Source organism: Molothrus aeneus, chromosome 6 (assembly GCF_037042795.1).
Source record: "Molothrus aeneus isolate 106 chromosome 6, BPBGC_Maene_1.0, whole genome shotgun sequence".
Taxonomy (NCBI): Eukaryota; Metazoa; Chordata; class Aves; order Passeriformes; family Icteridae; genus Molothrus; species Molothrus aeneus.
Window position 1 is genome coordinate 31470096 of NC_089651.1, and position 24023 is coordinate 31494118.

Genomic DNA, 24023 nt, shown 5'->3' on the forward strand with positions numbered 1-24023 from the left:
GTGAACTTGTAAAAAAAGATACAAATTATAATTTCTTAAAATGGCAGGCAGCCAAAATAGATGACAAAAGGGAGATAGATGAAGAGATTATATTTAGTCATTATCCAGTCTCCTAAGAGAGAAAAAGTTGTGAATTTAGGAAGAATTATATGTCAGCTGATACAGTACACAAATTGCCTCCAAAAGGCTGCAACAGTGGAAAAATGGGTTGAGGTGGAAAGCTTGTTTATCGCTGTACAAAGTAAGGAAGTTACTCAGAGCACTTGGAGGAAGAAGTATACAATTCCTAACAGGACTTGATAGTTTTCAAGCATTTATTCAGAAGATAAAGTGAATACATACTTGTGTTCCAGTCACTAGTGTTGTATCCCAAGGATTTAAGTCAATGCCATTTAATTTTTTATTAATGGCAGGACAGAGTGCACTCAGCAATTTTGCAGGTGATAGAGAAATGCTAATACTTCTCAAGAGCATATTGTCTGGTAACTATATTGCTGTGCTGTCTCACACCCTTTCCATTCATATTCTTGCCTGTCTTCCCCCAGCTATCACTGTAATATGCCCATTTATTTCAATTTCACAACTTTTCCTCTCCCACACCACGTACTAATCAGAAACAGTCCCACAAGTTCCACTGTCATCTCAGGATCCTGTCATCCTGCACAGAGACTTTCCCTGTGCTAAGCTATCATTTAGGTGTTTAACTACTCTCTCCATTTATATTAAACCCTGCTTTCTGTTTTCTGCACCCCAATGCTCTGCTAGCATGCCTAACTTCCTTTATCTGCTTTCCTCCTCTTCTGACTGTGCACTTCCATCTCTAAATCTGTTTTTTTCCTATGATATACAACTTTCATGTCATTTTTAACATTTTAACATATTTCCCAGTTCATCCTGCCTCTCCCCACATTTTTCTTTATTCCTAACTATTGCCAATGACTTGAATTCTGGATTCAGTCTCCCATTGACCCTACCCTTAAAATCCTGTTTCACTTTTCATCTTGAAATACCTGTCCTTCAATTCTCTTAATTCTAACATCCATGCCCACAAATCTCTATGATTTAGGCCAAAAAACCTGTGTCCTTTTCTTAATATTTTCCTCTTAATTCTCAATTTTTTTGTCCCCAAAAAACACTTCTTGATATTCCTGTTTTGCGTCTTTTTTCTTGTCATCCTTTCTACATGATAACAATAGTGAAAGGATGCAGAAGATAGAAATAAATCTCTTTTGCTCTGCTTCCCGATAAGCAGAAGGCAAAATCAGGGAAAATACTGTTCAGTCAACCTTACCTTGAACTAACACGTAACTAGAGTGGGTATTTTTGAGGACAACAAATTCAAAAACTACTATGATCAAGCTTGCCCTTTTAAACCCTTTCAGCACAAGTACAGCATTTAATAAATGGGTAAATAGGTGAGAGTGGCCACCTTATCAAGATCTGGCTCCTCCAATGCAAGTGCAAGCTCGTTGTTGTCCATCACAGAGGCTGCTGCCACATCGAGTGGTGTCGAACCCCTCATTGAAGGAAACGCTGCAGAAAAAAGTTAATACATCATGATTAAAGGGAGTTTGCAGTAATCACATTCACGCAGCAGAGGGCAGCAATCACGCTGGAATCTAGAATGCAAATATATTCCTAGAACATTTTAGGGCAGTTCTTCATCCAAGAACGGAGTCAACTCTTTTTAATAATGTGGAAATGCTATATTTTTTTTCTGGCTTCACATCCATATCTGTGAGCATACTCAAACACAGTGGTTTTAAATACAGATATACAGATGAAAAATAAAATCAGTATTAACAATGTAGCAAATTGGAGGAATACTATTTCCTTAGGAGACCAACCTGTTAGCTACATAATTCTGAACAGCCTTATCAAGTCAAGATTTTAAAACATGCCTATCTTTAGCAAAAAGAGACATTTCAAGCTTCTATTACCTGTTTTCTTTCTTTAATATTTTCCATTTTTCTGTGGTTTTTGTGGCCAAATGCACACACGAACAGCTAAATCACTGTGAAATCACAGGCTATCTTGCCTTGAAATATCTTATTATTATAACCATCTAACCAGCTAATAAATTTTTCCTCTGTTACAAAATTTAATGCACATGCATTAAAAAACTGAGTCAATGTTCAAAAGAGAATTATGAAATTTACTTCAGTAGCCTAAACTGTAGAGGCAAGGAAATTTAAACCAGATGAAACAAGCAAGCACCATAAGGAGTCAATTTAATCTTAGATTTCAAACCACAACTATTTTAAATGGAAAGATGTCAAACCATGTGTTTAAAACTAATTTTTTCAAGGTGTTTAAAAACACAGATTCAGACTATTCTGTTCCTAATACAATTCATAGACACATTAGCATGAAACAAAAATGAAAAAAAAAAGAAAAATATTTAAAGGTGAAACCACAAGGTGGTTTAAGCATGTTTCAGCCTGCTATACAAATTAGACACCAGTCTTGTGATATCACAGTTGCTCCTACTCTTGCTTTTCAGTGTTGCAGCTACATGGCATACCCAGTCCAACACTGCTGTTTTCCAGTAAGTAGCTGAGATGCTCAAACATGGCCTTTTGGTTTTGCCGGCTAATGCGGCAGAAGTAGCACAGGAACCGACAGCAGCTTGCCACCATCTTTGGGAAAGCGATCTGCTGAAGAGGAAAGTTGACAAAGCAGTGAAATATGTTAATTACCAATCTGTTCCAGTTCTTCCTGCACTCCTCACAAGGAAAGTACAGTGAAGTTACCAAGGTGATAAGCAACTGACAGTTACTTTGGAAAGGACTCACATTTCCTTTTAACTCTCACATTCATTAGGCCATTAAAGTGTCGAAAAATAATTTTTCAGAGAACTGTAGATGACATACCAGTTTGAACCGACAAGTTTTAACATTCCCACCATTCCTTCAGAGACAGTATATGTCTCAATGCAGCCTCATGATTAACCATTTATTCCAAGAAGCTGGAGATCTAGCTTAAAGAATCTGCTGCCACAACCTAGAAAAATGCCAAATCCCTAAGCCGCAGACTACATTTCATGATTGCTCATTCCATCTCTTGAAGCTACAACACTGAACAGAAAGAAATATTCATGAAGTACCTACTGTCTACATACAATTCATAACAACAGAGACATAAAGAGTGGCCAAGCTGTTTAATGACACAACACCAGGTTACTAAACAGTTTTCTAAGTCTGCATTTCCTTTGAAGGATATCATGGTAATTTCTGTAAAGCATTTTTGTAGATCTGTGTTATTAAAATTTTCTAGGAAAACATCTTTAATAAAATTAGAAAGCATTGGGGGTTGTCATTGTTTTGGGTTTCAGGGGTGATAAAAAACCCTCTGGCTCTATGTACAAGTTATAGCAAAACCAGGGTCTTGTAGTACCTATAAATTAGCAAAGTAATAATAATTTTATAATTAATTGTAACTTACCTTGAAATGCAACAGAAATACTAAAACTGGTATGTGAATACTTTGTAAAATGGCAATGATATAGGCAGATTCAATGTATAAGCATTTAAGAGAATTATTGATTCAAGAGGCAAAGAGTGGTGCAGATGCACATAGAAGACAATCAAGTTACGAAAAATTGAAAGACTAAGAAAAGATAAGCAAAAGGTAGAATATTGGGCTGAAAATTGTTCCAAATACATAAGAAAGATGAGTGGCCAGGTGAAAGGATATTAGATAAGGAATACTGGGATCAGAGGAGACATCTCTTTTTGGGATGGAGGCAACAGAATAAAAACATGAGGCATGAGCAAAGAGAAGATAGAAAATATGCACACTTCACTTCTCACTTTCTTCAGAAGTGAAAATTTTCAGTTAGGCTTCTCAAAATTTATGCCACTCTGCCTTTAAAATAACATGTATATATATATATTCCAGCACGGCACAGAGAAAAGGGAGAACACAACACTGCAAGAAAATTTTTGCTCAATTCAATGAATTTGAGCATTAAAATATAAACTGGGTTTAGTCTCTTATTATAATTTATTGGTAGTAACACTTCATTTAAGATGAAGAGGTAAATTTTCCTACCAGAGCTACATCTTCAATAAATGCAGTTAAAGCCTATATTTAATAACAAAACACTTTACTATCCTATTAAAAGAAAAATGAAACACCTAAAATATCTCAGGTTTTAAAAATCAAGGTTCAGCTACTGGGCTTCTCCCTCTAGTAAAATAAAACAATTCTACTTTTTTTCGTTAAGGAATACTTTAATTTGGACAAGCAAAATCTAGCTTACATGGGATATATTTTTGTTCACTTATTAAACATCCTAATATATTTTTGGGAAGGTTCAAAATGCAAAACACATAACAAATTGTGGTGAAATTACCTGAGATTTGTCTCCTCCAAGTACATTTACCATCACATCCATAACAGTCTCATGCATGCCCAAGACTCTCATTAAGTTAGGATGCTGATAAAACACCTTGTTGTTCATTATATCCCTAAAATGGAAGAAAAGACAATTTGCTTTTAAGCAACCCCAAATTAATTTAATTTGAAGCATTGAGGTTTCAGAAGTATGCATTCATTGTATTAACATCATTTAAAATTCTTAGAATTCAGCATAATACAAAAGCATCTGCGAACAAAATGTTTCACATTTCAATATGTTGTCATTCCTCTAATTCTTGTAGATTCTTCATAAGAAGAATATTAACCTCAAAATTATTTTGAGATGGCAATTCTTCATCTCTAAATTGCTCCTACCATCTGTTCTGTTTAAATTTAAAAAGAAAATCTGTGATGATCTAAGTGAAAAAGAATATGTTTTGTTAGGTTTTAAGTTGAGAACAAAGTTCAAGAAAATGAAATCTAATCAATAATATTTCTGCAGTAACCTCTTAATTAATTTCCTCAGATCACAAAGTAAAGATAATAAATAGACTTAGTATTTAAGGTAATCTATTATATTTATTTCATCACTATTTTCAAATTCTGTCAGAAGTGGCATACAGGTCCATTATGAAGGACTATTTTAACTTTTTCACTCTGCCCACAATTCTCTCAACATTTTCTAGAATCTGCTGTATTGGTTTCATAATCCAGAATACAATTTATGTGTTTCAAAATAATCCAGGGACTAGATTTCAACAGAATCCAGGGATTTCTAACATTTTAGGACAACCTTTTAAAAACACACGGCAAATAACAGGCATCATTCCTGCTTTAAAGAAATGCAGAAAACTGAGAATGGATGAGTCTCAATAGAGCACCTCTTGGAAGGTGCTTATAGAGCTTATATCCATACCATCTTTAGGCAAAATTTATCCTTTATCCCTCATATAATTCTCAGCAAATTTACAAAATCAGCATCAAGGACAAATAGGGTAATACTGTTGCACACTGCCTACTGAGTCATTGTCATGAATAGATCAATTAATATTAAGAGATTAGTCTTTGCAATTTATACAAAAATAGTACAAAATTTACTTTGAAATAGTAAAAGTAATGGAACTTACAATTGTTGTAAAGGAGAGAATTTTTTTAATATTCCCAAAGAAAGACAAAGAAATATAGTTCTCAGGTAACAATACTATAATTCTCTCTCTAAATGCACCATTTTAATTAGAAAAAATTATTTTCTGTGTTCTTTTTTCCTTCCAACATTAGATGGCCCAACCATCATAGTCACACAAGAGGAATAACAAACATGAAAGAATGCACTGCAATACCACTGCTCAACAGAGGTAATTTTATAGCAAAGATGCAGAAAATATTCTCACATCATCTGGTGCTATATAAAGGAAATTTCTTCTGAATTTCCAATTGAAAAGACACCAGCAAGTTTATCCACTCATACATGAAATATAAAATGGGCTTTAAGTTCGGAAAAAATGCAGTATAGGTAGACACCAGCAAAAATTCTACTGATCTTTTTCTCCAGAGCTGCTAAAACTTTAACGTCTAAGCACCAGGCTTAACTGTCGTAAAAGGGGTCCAATTTCTTTAGATAATGCTTTAGTTCACAGAAACTTTGACCCTTCTGATACTATTAGAGAGATAGCTGGAGCCACCTTGGAAATATATGTGAAAGTGTAAATCACTAGTACATATTTACACATCAGTACAGCATTAATTTTCATTTAGGAACAAAAATTAGAGGATTTACTAGGATAACAAAAAGCTTCACATCAACTTAAAAACAAAATTCCATTAATTCCATACCCCAATCCATTAATCATTAGCAATTCCTCCTCTTTTCCCATCCTCACACTGAGCAGTGAGCGAATCTGGCCCAGTGCTGCGAGCAGATTAATGGTGTCCTTGACAGAGGCAGCGCTAATGGTGTATGCCTTCCTCAGGGCTTGAAGGAGCTCCCCAATGCTGTCATACTGCCTACGAAGGAGGCTGTACATAATCCGAACTAATTCGGGGTCTTGGATCTGATCTTCCTGGGACCAGCGCACCATTGTCTGCGATATGAGCTCTTTCAGTGTAGCTAAAAGCAAAATACATTACATGTTACTAGCTCTTCCAACAGAAAACATCAAAAACATGTATTATTGTAAAATATGTAACAGGAGACAACAAAGAGGTTGTAAAAACCACAAGCAGACTGAACAGGTTTTTAAATTGGAAAAGTAACTTTCAAACTTTTCAAGATAAATGTAATGTTCTTGGGAGATAGAAAACAATAAACATCTACTTAGGGTTCAAGTCCACACCAGCACTGTTCACAATGAAAACCTTTAATTTGACCATGATTTTGAGAATCATCCTTGTAAACAAAATGTTGCATTAGGCTTTCAATTTATTCCTTATTTCTAGATCAAGTCACTGTCACTTGGTAATGCACTTTCTAAAAATATTGTATTGTTTGCAACTACAGAATAAAAATTGCTTGATACACCTGTATTGTAGACATTGCAAATTCAGTGATGCTGAAAACAGTTTTGCTGTGCCCAAAGTTTAGGGAATTTACCTGAAAACTGGACACAAGTTCCAGTCCTTTTTCCAACAAATGTTCATGCTTGATATCAAGCAGAACAGGAATAACCACCTTACCTCATAAAACGATGCAAATTTCTTTCTTCTATCACCAGCAAACATACCCCTTGATTTTCCCAAAGTTCTTCCAAAGGCATGAACACTACCACTTTCCATCACTAAAGTGTTTATAGATAGTGTAGATCCATTGGGGTTTGTGTGTATGCTATTCTTTCACTGGCTAACACTTCTTTCTTAGCTTATTTAATATTGTATTTATGCAAACCTATCATTAATTCTAAGGTTCTGTTCCATAATTAGGCTTTCAACCTGTGGGAACAAATTCTGCACTTTACAGAGATAGCCCTACTCTTAGCATGTCATGGCTTATCTCAGTTTTCACTTGACGGTTACAAAATCCTATAATCATTATTAATAATAATTATTTGCCTCTATGTGTTTATTTTCAGAGTTCTAACTTGTTTTTAAATACAAAATTTACTGATTCATAATTAATACTAGATTGAAATTGCTGGCATTCCTCACTTGGGTAAAAGATTGTTTGTAATAATAACTGAATGTAAGCTTAGAGTAAAGGAAGATTTATTTGTAGCAAATAGTTCCTTCTTATGAATATTCACACTGAGTATGTATGACTAAAACCAAGACACTCAAGGCCAGAGATTTTAATCTTGGAAATAGGTACACATTATGCACACCACCACACCTCCTCATGCACATAAAAGGATTGGGGATACCTCTGACATCCATTTCCTTTAATCTCTGAATTCCAAATTTCCTGATGCATAAAGGGGAAGTGCACACATGGACTAAAAACCTCAGAGTATCCAGCTACAGTCAAGTATATAACATAATAAATCTATATTATTTTTCATCATGCTTTGAATGACTTAATCCATGTGCATATTTGTACTATGCATCACTCCAGGGCCATTCTTTAGGCCCAAGCTTAAAGAAATCACCTGAAATTTCTAGAAAAATAGACACTATAGGATCATTTTCCAACCCACATTTCTTGTTACCCAAAGTTCTGGTACATGAAATAAGTGAACTGCTCTGTTCCAAGGACCAAACACCATGTGCCCTCAGGCTTTATGAGCGAATACTTCCTGACTCATGACAATAGAATCCACATGAAACCTAGAGAAGAAATGATACTACCAGGTACTGAATAGCTCCTGCTACTATTAAAGAGAAAGCAGATGCTAACAGATGAGTCACTGGAGAATGAAGCCCTACTTCATGCAGCATATCAGATTGTTACAAGATTTAATGTACTTAAAACACATTAACAAGCTTAACAGACCAAAATATGCTTTCAGACCAGGCAAACACTCTAAGGTGCTTTCCAGAGCAAGCAGATCAAGAAGTGATCAAGTGTAAGAAGTGTCATGAGTTGTAAAATAATTTTGCTGTCTAATCTCCACAGAACTCTTAATTATTGAGCTGAAACCATTCCACATCTCTACATGGGCCTATTGACAAACTGAACAACTTGGAAAAAAAAAGAGAACTGTTACTGGTTGACCAACCTGAAGTCACTTGGAGAATCCTGCACATGATATCTGTATGGTGGTACAGAAATTTAGAGCTAGAGCCCCAATCTTGATTCAGAAAGGCAAGAAGAAACCTAAAAAAAAGTGTCCTAAAGGAAGACCTGGAGAAATTTGGCTTTTTGTCTTAATTGTTCCTAACCATCCCTAGTCACTACTAAGGCTTGAAAACTCATATCAACAGCAAAGACAAAACTTGTGAGATTCATACCATACATCACCCTCATTGGGATGAATTCTCATGTGGCATGTGAGCACAGTGGCAATGAGAATAAGGTGAGTTGTTCAAAGAGGCTCAACTAAAAGCTTGTGCAAATAGTTGAGGAATTGCAAGCACAGAACCAATCTCACCTGCATAGACCATGAACACCCTTCGCATCTTATGGAAGAGGGTATGAGAATGGATATGTACAGGAGTACTTCTAAGAATAAGAAGTTTGTGATTACAAGTGTTTTGGGGGGATTATGTGCTTGTCTGTATTTGCATCTATATGAAAAGGTAATAGAAGGAAATGGACATAAGCTCTTAAGAAGAATTTTTACATTTAAAAAAACCCCATAAAATTAGATCTTCCCAAGTTTAGAATGCTTGAGTCTAGACTATTGTGACATAATCAGCTTTTCACAGTTCTTTATAAAGAATATGTAAATTTTCAACCCCAGAGTTAATGATCTGGATCTAAAATCTTCCACTCATTTTAATTTCTTGTTTAAAAATGCATCTGAGGTGTTCCATATACAGAATAATAGTTCTAAGAGGTAGAAGAAACTTAAACAGGCAGTGTCCTTCTTCAGCCCCTTATAAAATTTTATTAGAAAATACACTCCTGTTGACTGTGTAAAATTTTAACATTTGCACCATGAAAGCATTTATATGGAAAGAAAACTTACTAGGAGCTTTCTCTTCTTCTTCCTTAGGCTCCAATTTTTCTGCTTTTGGTGGACCTTTGATTTTGTACATTAATGAACGGAGTTTGCCAGTCAAGGAGGAATCTTCTTCTTCCTCTTCCTCTTCTTCTAGTGGAATACCTTAGCATAAAATAAAACTGGTTAGTAACAAAACTTAATGTTTGAAGTTTAACTCCCCCAATATTTAAACAATATTAAAATTGCTATAGGAATATTGATTTTTTTCACCAGCAAATTTCATACAGTATAAAAGAAGAAGTAGTAAGGGCAGCAGGTTTAACATACAGTACCAGAAGCACTCCTCAAATTATCTTTATTTCAGTACACATACTTCTTACATCCAGATTTATAGTATTCATTTTTCACTATTATGACCAAAGAGGTGGTATTTTTTTAAGAGTCTACTATGGCAATTAAGTATGACTCACAGTCATATTTGATTAAATATGTGATCCTTTGTTTCATATTGCAGAATGTAGGCTAAAGAAAGAAGCGTATCGTTATATCTTACAATACAGTACAGTTTTTCAGTCAAGATATTTAGCAGCCATAAACAAATATATTAACTGAATTTAAAGCTGTAAGAAGGCAGACATTCAGAGATTATGTGGATAATACATGCTTTTCATGAAAATGTATACAATGAGGCAGGATGTCATTTTACCAGGTGGTTTAATACCTGGTAAAATGACCAGTTTAATTCAGTTCAGTTCACTACACTGCTTCACAACCATTCAAAGTCTCTCACACTTCTTAGTGATCATCAGACAACACATGTGTTATGTGCAGAAGCAAAGAACAACTAAGCAGGCTCTCTCCAGATCAGAGATTGTGCCAAACTGAAATGTAAGCTTTTGCAGTTTGCTTGTCAAAGAGAAATTGAGAAAAGGAAAAGCTTTTCAGACAGGATACTAGACCTAGAACCTGAAGCAGGGGGGAAAAGAAGAAACTGCAGTAGCTAAAACTGGTCCTAAACAGTTAACTAAGAAAGAAAATAGAACAGACACGTGGTAACAAGTTGGAGAAACTTTGCTGCCAGCAGCTACAAAAAGGGGAGGGGAAATTATGACTAGGAGTGACTAAGTGATAAAATTCAAAGGCACTGAGAGGGAATGAAGGAAGTCAAAATTGAAATTGGACAGTACGTACAGAATTTAAGAAATGGGATAAGTGGAACTGGCTTGGCAAAATGAAAAGTTAAGAAGGGATACAGTCAGTCTGAAAGAAAGTAAGAACAGGAAATGTCACCAGCGATGAAAGGAAAGAGAAAGCAGATATTAAAGGAACAAATATCTGGCATTGAAATAAACCCTGGGTTCTGAACACAAGAGAAAGACACTGGGAGAGGAGCTCTGAAGAAGTTAAAATGGACAGAGAGAAGGAAATGCACTGGTATAATGAGTTAAAACAGTGTTGGACTGGGCTAGATGAGGTCTGTGACTCCTCCAGGTGGGGTCTCATCTACTCTTCCATATCACTCATTCTGCATCATCTTAGAGTTGCAATCCATTCAGAGCTGACTGTCTGCTGTTGCTACTGGCTAATTGCTTCCTTCAAGTGGCAGAGGTCTGTGCACTGTGATGGTTTCAACCCAGGTAACTGTCAGTTTGATATGATGCTACCAAATATGCTGTAAATATGCTGTAAATTTGCTTGGTTCTTTATAAGCAAGAAACTGCACATAAAAAATATGATTGAGGACCATTATTTTGCTAGCAAAATTAACCACTCCCTCTTACGACGTGCTAGGATTAAGACTGCCTGAAAAACTATTTGCTTATATTCATTATGAAGAAGCCTTTAATTACTTGATTGCATACATAGTTTTCCACTTAGATGGCAAAGTATACTTAGTACTAAAAAGCTGATTAAACATTCCAAGCAGAACTCCTATTCATTTAATCTGCAGCTGTGATTGCTTAGTACTGATTTTCAGGACCAAGTCAGGACACAGATAATGAGGAGCATTTATCCACAGCAACCACCTCTGATAAATCTGTACAAAGTAATGAATATGGTTTTGCATAGAATCCAGAGGATCTTTAAACTGTTTTAATAATGAGACAGTGTTTTGTCTATCTTGAACTCTCATTCAAAATAGACATGTAGTACACAAAATACACAATGTAGTAAACAAATAATAAAAGTGCATCCCTAAAAAGCAAAATCTCAATGCATACAATAAACAGTGTTTCACTTCATGAAACATGAAGATTGATCAGGAGCTGAAATAACTCAATGATCATAGCAGCCACAATGTTTTAAATTAAAATTAATTGATTGTGGTGTTAAGACATTTCCAAGTTGTAGGGCTTTCATAATCTCCATCCTGGAGTCTTAGAGTACTCTGCTGCCAAATGGGCATTACCTTTGGAAACCAGAGGTCAGATCAAGGGCTAAGTGACTGAACAATGGAGATAGCTCTAATAATCTATTATAATAGATGTAATAAAAAAAGAGAGAAAGAGGAGTAAATAGGAGGATACTAACTATTCACTGTAACACTTGAAAGAAAAATTATGGAATGAAAGAAACAGTTTTTGGTAAGCACTTAGAAGAAATGATGAATAACAATTAATAGAGGATTGTGAAAAACAAGTAATGATAAACCACCTAAATTTCTGCCTTACAGACACAAATCTTGATTTTAAGACTTCTAATACTGTCTTGTACTACACCCTCAGAAGTAAACAGATGGAGCACAGCTTAGATACCTGCAGACCTACTCATCTTTGGCTGAGGATAAGGCTGAGGTAGTTGAAAAATTACAATTGACTTATCAGGAAATCACAGCTTGCTGGTTGCTTGAGATTCTAAGAGGGTACTCAGATATAGCAGTGCAAAATAACATCAGAAGCCTTAACAATACAAGCACAGAATGGTATAGGAGGCACCATGCCTCCAAACAGAAAGCAGAAAGTAATTACAGGTCATTAAAACAGTACAATTCCATGAACCAGGTAACACTGGTTTTAGGGATAACCAGCACAGGAAGATTGCTCAGACTGTATTGGTAAACGTTTGGTAATGACCTCAAGCAAGAAGGTGGACGAGGGAGAACTAACCAATAGGAATATCATGCTCTTCCTGAGGAAGAGATTGAGATGCTGTCAACTCACTGTAATGACATTGGCCCCTTCTTTTTGGACAAGATGGATGCCAAAAACCATAGAACTAAGCAATACACTGGAAGAGTAACTATGAATATATCTACTAAGTAGGTAGATGGAAAAAGCTTGTTTATTTCAGTTTTAACTGCATAATTGCTGGCAATGAACAGTAATAATTAGATGACTCAGACTACAAATGTTGTTAATTTCATGATTGTCTGAATTAGATCTCAACAAACTCAATAAACTAACAAAAAAATAGATGTCAAAAGACCTACATAAAATTGTACAGGAAATCCAAATTAAATGAGTGGGGACAGTTCAAGTATGCAGTGCAAGAGTGTTTTGTAATGACTGACTCTCACAGTTATGCATACAAGAGGAAACTAAGCTAAAGCAGGCAGAGAACTCCACATGTGCTTTTTTTAAAATTTAATTTCTGATGCTCAGCTTTGCAGCAATTTTGTTCCCTCAATACCTTTTATCTGTATGTACTCATACATGTGCTTATATAAACTTTTTAAAGTAAGTCAACCTACTTGTTTGGATTATTTTTTCCCCAGTAAGTCTAAAACTGGTATATAAACAGAATAATATTAGACAATATTTAATAGAGATTTAACAGTGAAACTTAAAACCATGCACATGCTTCCCATATTTTTGTAATATACACTGAAGTTTGTCACTAAAGTCACTTTGTAGGTACTTTGTAAAGTCACTTTGATAAAAAAACCTCTCATGCTAGTATATTTTTCAACTGATCCGTCAAGTGCCAAAAACACAAACAAAACCTGTATCAACAACTTGCCACTCACCACAGTGAATTAGAAGATCATCATGAAATTCATACAGCTCCTCCCGAATCTCCTCTGGACAGGGACAATCCTCTCCCAGTTGAAAATTCAGCAACATATTAATCTTTAAGGGATATAAAACACAGTTAAAACAGTGAAATAGCCTAGGACATATTCTAGTATATAGCCATACTTTACCTGTTTATAACTTCAGTTTACAGCACAAGTTCTAGAACACAAGTTTCAACATTCTCACATTCAATATTTTGTGGCATGGAATAAATTTATTTTCAAATTAATTTTGGTTCTCTAGTGAGTCAGGACTTTATTTCGTCATCATAAAGAGTTTTTTTTAATCTTTAATTCAATCTTTTTTTTTTTAATATTACCTGCTCTTGAGGAGGAGACCGAAATTCTTTAGTCTTCTTGGCAGTCAATGCAGCAGACATGTTCAAGGCTTGCATGAGTTCATTGTACCTGTATTTCTGGTTGTACTGCAATTTTGATACATAACGGTCTGCAAACGATACAATTGCTTCCACTCTATGTTGTAGTTCACAGTCACAAAAATAATTGAGTAAATGACACATCTATGGTAGAGAAAATAGACAATCTCAACAGCTTTACAAACTCTGGGGGAGAACTTGAGCACATACTATACATTACATCAGACTGTAAAAATGAGAGATTTTTTTTCCATATTTTTGTTTCAACACCATGAAGAATACAAAAATGTTGGTTTCATTATCTGATTGAGATACATTGCACGCACAATCTATCACTCCATGCACTCAAAATATCTAGAAATCACATACTAGTTTGGCTTGGAGGGGTCCTTTAAAGATTGTCTTGTCTAGCCCTCTGTTTTTTATTAAATAAGTATGTATTCACAAATCTGTTTGAGTGTAGATAGATGTAGAAAGAACTGCATCATCATCAATTTTTTTAAAATGAATTTGAAGTTTTAAGGCAAAGTGGAATTAAGGACCTTCACAACTTCAAATCTTATTAAGTAGAGAACAGACAAAAAACACAATCCTTTTTTCATCAAGAATAGAATATAAGTAACATATTTATAATAAATGGTCACCTGAAGTTTAACAGATTCTGGTAATCTTGTCTGCAACAAGCCCTTTGCAGGAGCTTTTGTTTGTTTGATTGCTTTCTCCCCAGCTTCTACAGCTTTTTCTTCAACTTGGGTCACTTCTTCTTTCTCCGTCCTTTCTTCTGTTTCTTCCTTGTGGTCTCCAAACACAGTGGGATCAATGAGGAGTAACACCTGCTTCACATCATCATCATCAAAAACACCCATTACAAGCAGTGTTGCTATCAGTTTAAGAACAGGAACAAACTGGAATGCAACCTGTCCTCCAACAGGGTCTCGTATGTGACTCCCACTGCACTGCACTGCCTCTGTCAACATACTTATGGCCTTGTATTTAAGTATCTCCAGGGGTATCTCTGGGATGGATGTCTGATGATCTTCGCTGGTCGCAATAAAGCATGGAGCAGAAAAATTAAAGGCTGGTTTAAGACAAGTGCTAAGCCCTACTCCAGGCAAACCATGCTTCTTTGTTTCATCAGGATATAATTTAATATTTCGAGTTTCATCTGTAACTGGAATGATAAACTCATTGCTCATCATGAGCTTGGCTTGCTTGGCATGCTCCAAGTGAATACTAATGAGCAAGTCGTAGAATCCAGAACGCAGAAGTCCAGGTAAGTATTGATTATCTATTGTGAAAAACAGCTGAGAAACATCCACATGGCTACAAAGTGCATAAGCAACTCTAGTGTTACCTAGAGCACTAACTGAGCTATAGAGCTTTAAAGTGTGATAGTGAAACATCATCAAATCTTCTTGTTCACATAGTTCCAAGATATCAACACATCTGTTATGAAATAAAGAAATAGAACACCAGTCAATTCCATGAAAAAAGACTTTGAAAAAGGAAAGTTCTATAATCTCTGAACATTTTGATACTAAGATTAGTTAGTATCAACTTTTATATTAGTGGTTTGAAGAGGAACATTTTCTCAGTTCCTTTTCAAACCACTAATATAAAGATTGATACTAGTTACTCTTAGTGTGGACATCATTAAAACACAATAAATGGTGGGAATAATTTATTGAGACTGTTTAAAATTATTACTCCATAGGAAAAAAAAAACCCACCAAAATCTAAGATGGAGGTGCTTCTTTGGAATCAATTGTAAATTAGAACTTGTTTTTAAAATAGGCATATTAGGCTTGCTGAAAATCTGCATTACTACCATTCCCAAACAGTGCCTTTGTAGTTTTCTCAGGATTGCTGGTTCATTTTTTCCACAAAACACAGTGTTTTTCACTCTTCCCTTGAATTCAGCTTTATTAACAATAAATAAAATTGAGTTTTGAATCATTAAAAGAAATTTAATAATTACTAATAAAAGTACAGCTGTTAAATGATCTTTCTGCTATGTTTTTGCTGATAGTTTGATTTTTCACTGGTAATTACATTTGACATTTGGATAGATCTTTATTATCCTCACTCTGAAGATAAAACTTAATGAAACTCAAAGAAAGGCATGATCTTATCAATAAGAACATGAGAATTTATTTCATGTAAATTCAGTGCAGATGGAACAGGAAGAGATTACAGGTTTCTATTACAGAAAAAATTGGCAAAATAGTACTTGCATGTTCTTAATGCTTGTTTTTCTCAAGCTGAGAAAAATCTCCATGTTTAAAGACATACAGATTTAAGAGATGCCATTTCAATTTAAATTTAAATAAAACCAAATAGTTATGCTTTCTTTTATGCATGCAAAACTTGGTACATGTCATTAAAGTTCAGTCTCCTGTATTGACTTAAGTTTCATGAATACAATAATATCTAATATGATATCAGGTAGGATCAGAAATTCTCAACAGCTATAAGGTAATTATTCAGAAAGGCAGGTTTAATCAATACACTGACACCTTTTTTCAGTATATTTTGTCCACATCAATTAATTTTATCTCATTTTCAGCGTACCTGTTTTCTTCTGGGATATGAAGTGCCATCATCTGCAGAGGTTCCAAGCACTGCACAACCCAGCCATGACGCTCACTGACACGCTCAGTTTCTACTCTGAGGAAGCTGTTTGGCATCCGGCTCCATAAAACTGGTGTGATTGTTTGTACATCAAGGCGAGGGGGACACTGAGGAATAGGATTTCTTTCTTCACTTTTAAAAATTGCTGCCGACAAAGGCATGGTGTTCTGAAACAAATATATGTATTAATTATTTTTGAAACATGTAATTATTAATAAAACCATAACACCAAAAGGAAGTATAACTTTTAAATAAAAAGCAAATTATAGAAAGGTAGAAGTTATTGCAACATACAAAATCCATTAAAACCCCCCAACATTTATGGTGTTATCCTCAAACAGTATTAGTCTATTTTGACAATTGCAGATAATCAATTAACTGCATATAATAACAACATTTACAGAAGTAAACGTAGAAGTCAAATTACAAGTCATGCCTTTGATTCAACCTTCCTAAGCAAATTTAACTGAGCAGGAATTTACATGGAAATAAACAGATTTAAAAGAGCACATTTACATAAAGATTGCCTTTCTATAGAATACAAAAAATACTTCCTACCTTTAATTTGCCAAGTTCAAACTGAATCAAGTTAGTGCTTGTAGGCTGTAAAAAAGCTGCTGGAAAAAGCTTGGTGTTTGGTTCAACCTAGAAGTGAAATGAGATTAAATTTATTTTAAATTAAAAATAAAATAAAAAAATCTCTCTGAATAAGATATAAAATAAATATTGTATATCTTACACTTCATTATCAAATAATTTATATAATTTACTAAATAAAGTGTTGAATAGTGTCTACCTATAATATAGTAAAGTATTTGCAGTTATCGTCATAGGACCACCTGGTTTTTGAGACAGGTGTTTTGTAGCCTTATGCTCTCAACACCTATAGGAGGAACCATTGCCATAAAATAAAGAATTAAAAATATAATTATAGAACAGTATATTAATTTTAAAAATTCAGTGCTCCAGGGTGGCTGAAAAAAGTACATCTCTGCAATTCAGTCAAAGTTTCAGAAGTTCAATTAAATATATTAATCACATCATGGTGCATTTTGTGTATCATGTGCAGACACTGTACATAATAAGGACAACTACAATATTTGTGCTGTGAAGGAGTACAACTCCTAACTTTGAGGACAACAATCTATCAAAACTATGACTATGGACATAGACAAAATAATATAGGGGTAGGTATTAACATTCCAACCTTTTTGATAAGTTAAAAAAACCATAACCCCAAATCCAGAAAAAAAAGGCATTCTGTTCTGATTGTTGTTTTGGGTTTTTTCCTGAATATCACCATGGCATTCAATAGTTAGATCAAGAACTACAGAAAAATTAATTTCCTCTCTTAAATACGTTGACCTATAGGCCTTTTAAAATGAAAACAACAAACAAATATTGTCCTTCTATTTCAGTTAAGAAAGCTGAAATGCATATACGAACTCTAAGACTAGATTACCAAGACCTGACAAATATAAATTATTTGTGGCAGTTGGAGTGAGAGATGTGATTTATTAAAATATTTTAAAGGTCTTACTTTATTGTAAAAATATTCAAGACATGGAAATGAAAACTACATAATATTATTTTCATTACTTTCAAAAAGAGAGAAAATAATTAAATTATTCAGAGTAAGCTAAAATTTCAAAATATTTCACCCTTATTTGCAACAATCTTGTTGGGTTATACTATTTTATATCTACAGAAAATGCTGGATAGTCTCATTTTTCAGCAGACCAGGTGTAACAGGTTTCTTGAGAAAATATTTCCTAAAAGAACTTCTGGTGTTTTTCCATGAAAAAGAGAAGAAACAGAGAGAAATAATGGTATTCTGTGAGATAGTTTTACATTTAGTACATAGAACATGATTATATTAATTGTAAATCATATAAGGAAAAACCTGAAAGTGCTATTTACACTAAATTCAATAACATGCATCTTCCACATCTGTCTTTTCATACATCTCCTAGCAAGATAAGAAGAACAGCTAAAGGCTGTCAATGAAGAAAACCCCACAAATATCCACTGCAAAGAAACACACCAAAGTTTCATGGGTTTGCTCAGAAGCTTTTGTATTGATTTCTATCTGGTTAGAAAAACAACAAAGCTTAAGCACTTTAACCACCTGTTTTCTTTTGCCAGTGTGCTGACATTCAATATTCTCCCAGAGTGGCACTGAAGTTACTGGCCATTATTACAAAATATTCAAAAATCACAACTACTAGATAACCTCCCACCCCCATGTACAGGCTGTGTGCAGCCCTGCCACACTTGTTTTCAATAGAGTCAGTATAAAAGTTCCATTAAATCTAGGTAAATAACATTACAGTTTTGTCTGCATTACACATTTAGAGGGCTGACATAGAAGAAAGCAATGAATTGTTGCTAAGACTGGACAACCTGTTCTACAGTAAGTGCTTTACTATGGACAACTGATGTTACTGAGCGGAAATCTCAACAATCCCGTGCTGAAAACTCCTGTCAACCACTGATCCACTTTTAAAATGACATCATGTTTTGATGGTATCAATAACATTTAGGGCTCACCCCACTTATTTTGGCTTTCTCCATTAATGCATATTTGAATTTTAGGTTTTGAAACTTATCAAATCACAAAGTCACCAAATCACAGCTATCTGCAGAAGACACAAACCCTGGTAATAATGAACTAAATTTTTCTTCTTATTTCATATCAAAAATTATATATAAAGTCTAATTTTGACCTTCTGCTAGTTTAAATATTTATTTCCCCTTTATTGTATGATAGATTCAAATTGAAAAAACAATTTAAAGAATTAACTTTATTAATCAAGATTCTGAACTGCACAGAGATGTAAAAAAAATATTTATCCAAACATACTGAAACAACTCAAAAAACATAGCCTTAAAAGGAGTGAGAAAAAGAGGGATAAACCAGAATGATATAGGAGAATATATAAACATCGCACAAATGGCATCCAGTTAGATTTCTGGAAAAGTAGCACAAAAACAAGAATCTTACTAGATAGCTTCCTGAAAATTTGATAATACCTGATAACAAGTGCCAAGCTCTCTTCCATTGGCTGTGAATGACACCATTCCAGTAGCCAGGTCAACAAAGCATCCAATTTCTATATCAACATTACTGCGACCTGATCTCTGGGAATTAGCAATTGCATCTCCCCCCCAAACCATGTAGCAGTTGCTGCGCTTCACACTGAAAGAGCAACAAGAACAAAGCATAGGTCACACTGAACTTGGTGGACATGCACTTTTCAATGGAGGAATACCTTTTTTTCCTTTTCATAGTTATGAAAAAATTTCACAGGCTTCTGTGTGCACTTGTTAGTTACAGTTAAACAAACTGTTTCATCCATAGATATTAAACTAAAGAAGCATCTTTCATTTAAAATTCTTTCCAAAAGAAATTTCCCTCGCAAGGGAACATTAATGATAAATTCACTTTAACATGTCTATCTAAAACACATTCATATATAAATGAGCACAGAAAACTCACTCCATAATCAATTTTCTTATTAGTTTAAATTAATATTTAAATTATCATCAAGCTTATGAACATCTGACTTTTAGACAACAGTATTAAAATAAAAACTTTAACACACTATGAATAATTCCTTACCTTTCATGAACCCTGCCTCTCTCGTCGCCTAAAGTAACTGTCACTGTACAATTTTTATTTAGGTCAAAATTCTCACTGTAAAAATGATAGTCTGGTGTTACCCAGCCAACCCAGACAGAGGATGGGTCTTGGCCAGCAAATATCCGTAGTGAGTAAAAATACTGAAAGGAGGAAAAGAGCATATTAGTAATAGAAATTTAAAGTATTTTATCAAGGAATAATCAAATCTCCTATATATCAAACTTCAATAATAGTAATTCACATTCTTCTAATAAGTAATTTTAAATACCCCTAATAAAAAAAAAACCAGACTAGTGTTTTCATTTGATGAGGTTTATGTTTACACAAGTTGCAAATAACGTGGCTCTGGACATCATTATTTACAAACAGTGTTCTATCATAAAAAATTATTAAAAAGGCTTCTTTCAACACATTGATTTCTAATGAACATTGATTTCTAATGAACATGTTGCCACAAATAAATCTACTTCAAAACTTCAGAAGAACTAAGCATCTCAACATATTTACTTACTGTAGTAGAAGGAGGAGCAATTTCTTGGCTGTGCTTTCTACAGATAAAGGAAAATCAGTGAATAATTAAATAAAAAAGAGTAGTGGAAAAATTAGTCATTATTAGGCTAAGTATACTTAAAAGCTAACTACTGTAAGTCAGCTTACTAGCTAACCACTTGGCACTGAGTATGCATTAGCAAAGACTGTACAGGATACAAATATACAAGTAAAATAGTTGATTGCAATTAAGGTAGAGTGGGAGAAGAGGCAGATTTAGAGCAGTAAAATAAAGATAGAGGTAACTCAGAAAGGTGCAGTGCCCATTAATACCCGGTATCTTTAAAAAACTTCCCCACAATCTTTTTTCTTTTAATGAATTAGCATTTTTATGGTAGCAATGAGTTATTGAGCAATGATGTTGGTGAGCAATAATCCAAAGGGCAAAAGACTCTGAGCTGGTTTTCCAGCCTAGCTTTTGCAAATCATAATAATTCAAAAGAAAATGGAGCTGCTTAGGCAAAGATCTATAGACCTTGTGATGCACCTATTTAGAAAAGGTCCTCTCTTGTCTGGACACAGCATTTCATGGTAATCTGTTCTTAGTGCACAGAAATTTTGAGTATACAATAATAAAGAATAATATGACAATACATTTACACTGAAAGCATGAAGTAGGATAACCAAACCCAAGTCTAACCGTTTTTGGAAAACATCAGAGGAGGCATTTTCCACGCCCATGCCGATGTTGAATGATGAGTGGAACTCAATGGGCATACTCAAACGACAATATATCATGTCTGAATTGCTGTTCTGTGTGCCAAATGTTTTGTGAGTAACTTTTAACCGAGGTGGACTCTCAATGGTCCCATCAATTCTCCATATCTAAAAATAATAGAAATATTTTTAAATAAGTCTGTCCAAAAAAATGATGAAAACTTCCATTAAGCAACTAGAGGATGAGAAAATCGAAAGAGCAAACTTAAATTTTTCATAATTAATTATCTTCAAAACTATGCAACTTTGGTCTCTGATACTGAATTTAACCTGAAGAGCAAGGGAATCAACAGATTCAGTATTTTTCCTGACTACAAAAAATATTTTCAAAATGTTCCATTCAAGAGCAAAAAAAATTTTAAAATACAGTTTATTAAACTAATTCACTTTGAGTTTGCGAGTCATTAAAAAACTGCATCACAAGAATCAGTTATTTTCCACCACAATGAGAAGAAAAATCAATTAGAATTGTTCAGAGGGTCATGATGGACTTTGTGTTCAATATTACTTTCCCTTGAGCTGAAAAAGTGCATTTTCAAATTCAGTGATAGGAATATTTTAAAGACAGGAATAATGATGAAATAATCCTGATAAAATAAAAAAATTCTGAAATAATTTAGTTGGAATTCAGTGAAATTTTCAGAGACAATCATTAGAGAATAATTGGCTATACCTAAATTAAAGAAAATCGCCTAGAGAGATTGTAATAAAAAATCCCCTCGGGAACTCAAACATATCATTTTGGAATATATTAATTTGAAAAAAAATTATAGAAAAGGCAGAATATATTACTCTGCTCTAGGATAGATTAGTTAGGGAGTTTTGGAATTCTTATCACTGGTGCATCACAATGAAAGAATCTGTGACACCACAGGTACACTTAAATGTCCTCAGACTTCAGCTGAAAAATTTTCAGATATTTAACAAAAATTTACAGTAGAGAAGGTTTAGAAAGTGAAAGTGCATGTAAGGTAGAATATAAAAAACCCCCATAACTAGCATGCTTCCAGTAGCTAACCCCAACATTAATTAAGTCATATATTAAACCAGATAGGTATATCTATAGGAATCCATACTACCATAAACGAAAAAGAAGATGGACAAGATCATCTGGAATTATCTAAGAGTTACTTAATAGAGTAATATGACAAACTATCTGATGACAGTAAGCATTAGTAAGGGTTTAATGTCTCAGCTTGCTAAACAAACAATCGTTGAACAGGTGTCTCTCTGACATGTAATGTTACCTTAATGTGAGGATGATTTTTTGGCACATTGACAAATGTTGGTAAGCGTTTACTAAACCACATAGCAACATCTCGGTTCATGTTAACAGCAAAAGGTTCAAAACCTTCTTGGAGGCCACACATTGTATAATACTTGAATGTACTGGCATCCATTCCGAGGTTCATGCGACCAATCTGAGATAGGCCCAGTGCACAAATTGGAACAAAACCTAAAGAAAAAAAACAACAAAACTCAATAACTTAGTTTAAAAGCAGACATTCTTCATTTTTGATCTATCTAATGTGAACTAAACTTTAGCTCCTACAAGTAATGCACATGAAGTGATGACAGAAGCAAGAATTTAAAGCCACCTTAAATACCAATGTCTATGTTCAATATAATTGCTACCTGAGAACTTAGCCACTATCCCATTTAATTTGTTATCTTTCTCATTTTTAGACTAATAAACATGGCATTATACAAAAAGATCGTCACTGGAAGCCAACCTTGGCTAGATCAAAGTTATTAACAGAAGTTAAATATGGTTTCTGAGAGTGCCAAATTTTCAAAAGAACTTTGAGATGAGGTTCAAGTATCTCAATACATTTACTTAAAATTTATTTTATCATCAGTAGGTACAAATTTTTTCCAGCATTCATTCCTCCATCATTCACAATGGACAAATACACACCCCTTTAATGCTAGCATTTTTTATGACTCAACTCTTTGATCTCCATATATGTTTAGAAAGGGATGAAAGGCTGTTGACTTATTTCACCATTTCCCAAAAAAACAGAATTTGGAGCAAAGTTCGGGAAAAGCCAACAGTTCAACCTCTAAAGGAGACATTTCCTCTTCTAAATTTTGAGACTTCAGTACAGCTTTGTTAAGGCAGTCACTCATTCTTTGCCTTTATAAAAACTCTATCAATTGTAAGATCAAAGAAGAACAGTGAACAACTGCAAAGTTTTCTGGCAATTACTAACAGGTATAAAAGCTATTACTGGTTGGAGGATATATATTTACAAAGAGAAAGTAAATGAAAACATAAAGCAAACCCACTTGAAAATATTCCCCAACTCTTTTACTACAGTCATGTAGATACTACTTTTTTAAAAAACCAAAGGCCAAAAACAGAAAAGGAAAACTATCCCAGGAAAATGGGATATTTGGATAAGTTATGAATAGGACAGAGAAAGAAAAAGATTAGACCCACGTTGCAAAGATCTTTCTTTTGATACAGACTCTCACTGCACTGTACTTGTTTTGTCCTTTGCAGACATGAACATAGTATATTTACATTCCAGTGAGATTATCAGAGACTATATTTTCAGGTTTTGGAAATTTTTCAGGATGCTTATTATTACCACTTCTTCACAGCACTGAAGCCCTGACATAAAGCCTAGCAACACTGAGAAAATTTATCCACTCTGGCTTCTGAAACCCCATTAATGTGGTGGAAGGAG

At 34.3% G+C, this 24023-nt stretch overlaps 1 protein-coding gene across 1 annotated transcript in view; it reads right to left on the reverse strand.

Annotated features, from left to right (window-relative positions):
- RYR3 (ryanodine receptor 3) overlaps positions 1-24023 on the reverse strand; it is a 196760-nt gene that overhangs the window by 81819 nt on the left and 90918 nt on the right. The window contains exons 28-42 of the mRNA XM_066551268.1: positions 22578-22786; positions 21254-21438; positions 20576-20612; positions 20044-20204; positions 19455-19620; positions 16980-17066; positions 16362-16588; positions 14435-15236; positions 13734-13934; positions 13366-13468; positions 9423-9560; positions 6196-6469; positions 4358-4472; positions 2525-2654; positions 1430-1533 (exon numbers count right to left, since the gene is read on the reverse strand). Of these exons, the coding sequence (XP_066407365.1) occupies positions 1430-1533; positions 2525-2654; positions 4358-4472; positions 6196-6469; positions 9423-9560; positions 13366-13468; positions 13734-13934; positions 14435-15236; positions 16362-16588; positions 16980-17066; positions 19455-19620; positions 20044-20204; positions 20576-20612; positions 21254-21438; positions 22578-22786 (2939 nt within the window). The remainder of the gene's footprint in view (positions 1-1429; positions 1534-2524; positions 2655-4357; positions 4473-6195; positions 6470-9422; positions 9561-13365; positions 13469-13733; positions 13935-14434; positions 15237-16361; positions 16589-16979; positions 17067-19454; positions 19621-20043; positions 20205-20575; positions 20613-21253; positions 21439-22577; positions 22787-24023) is intronic.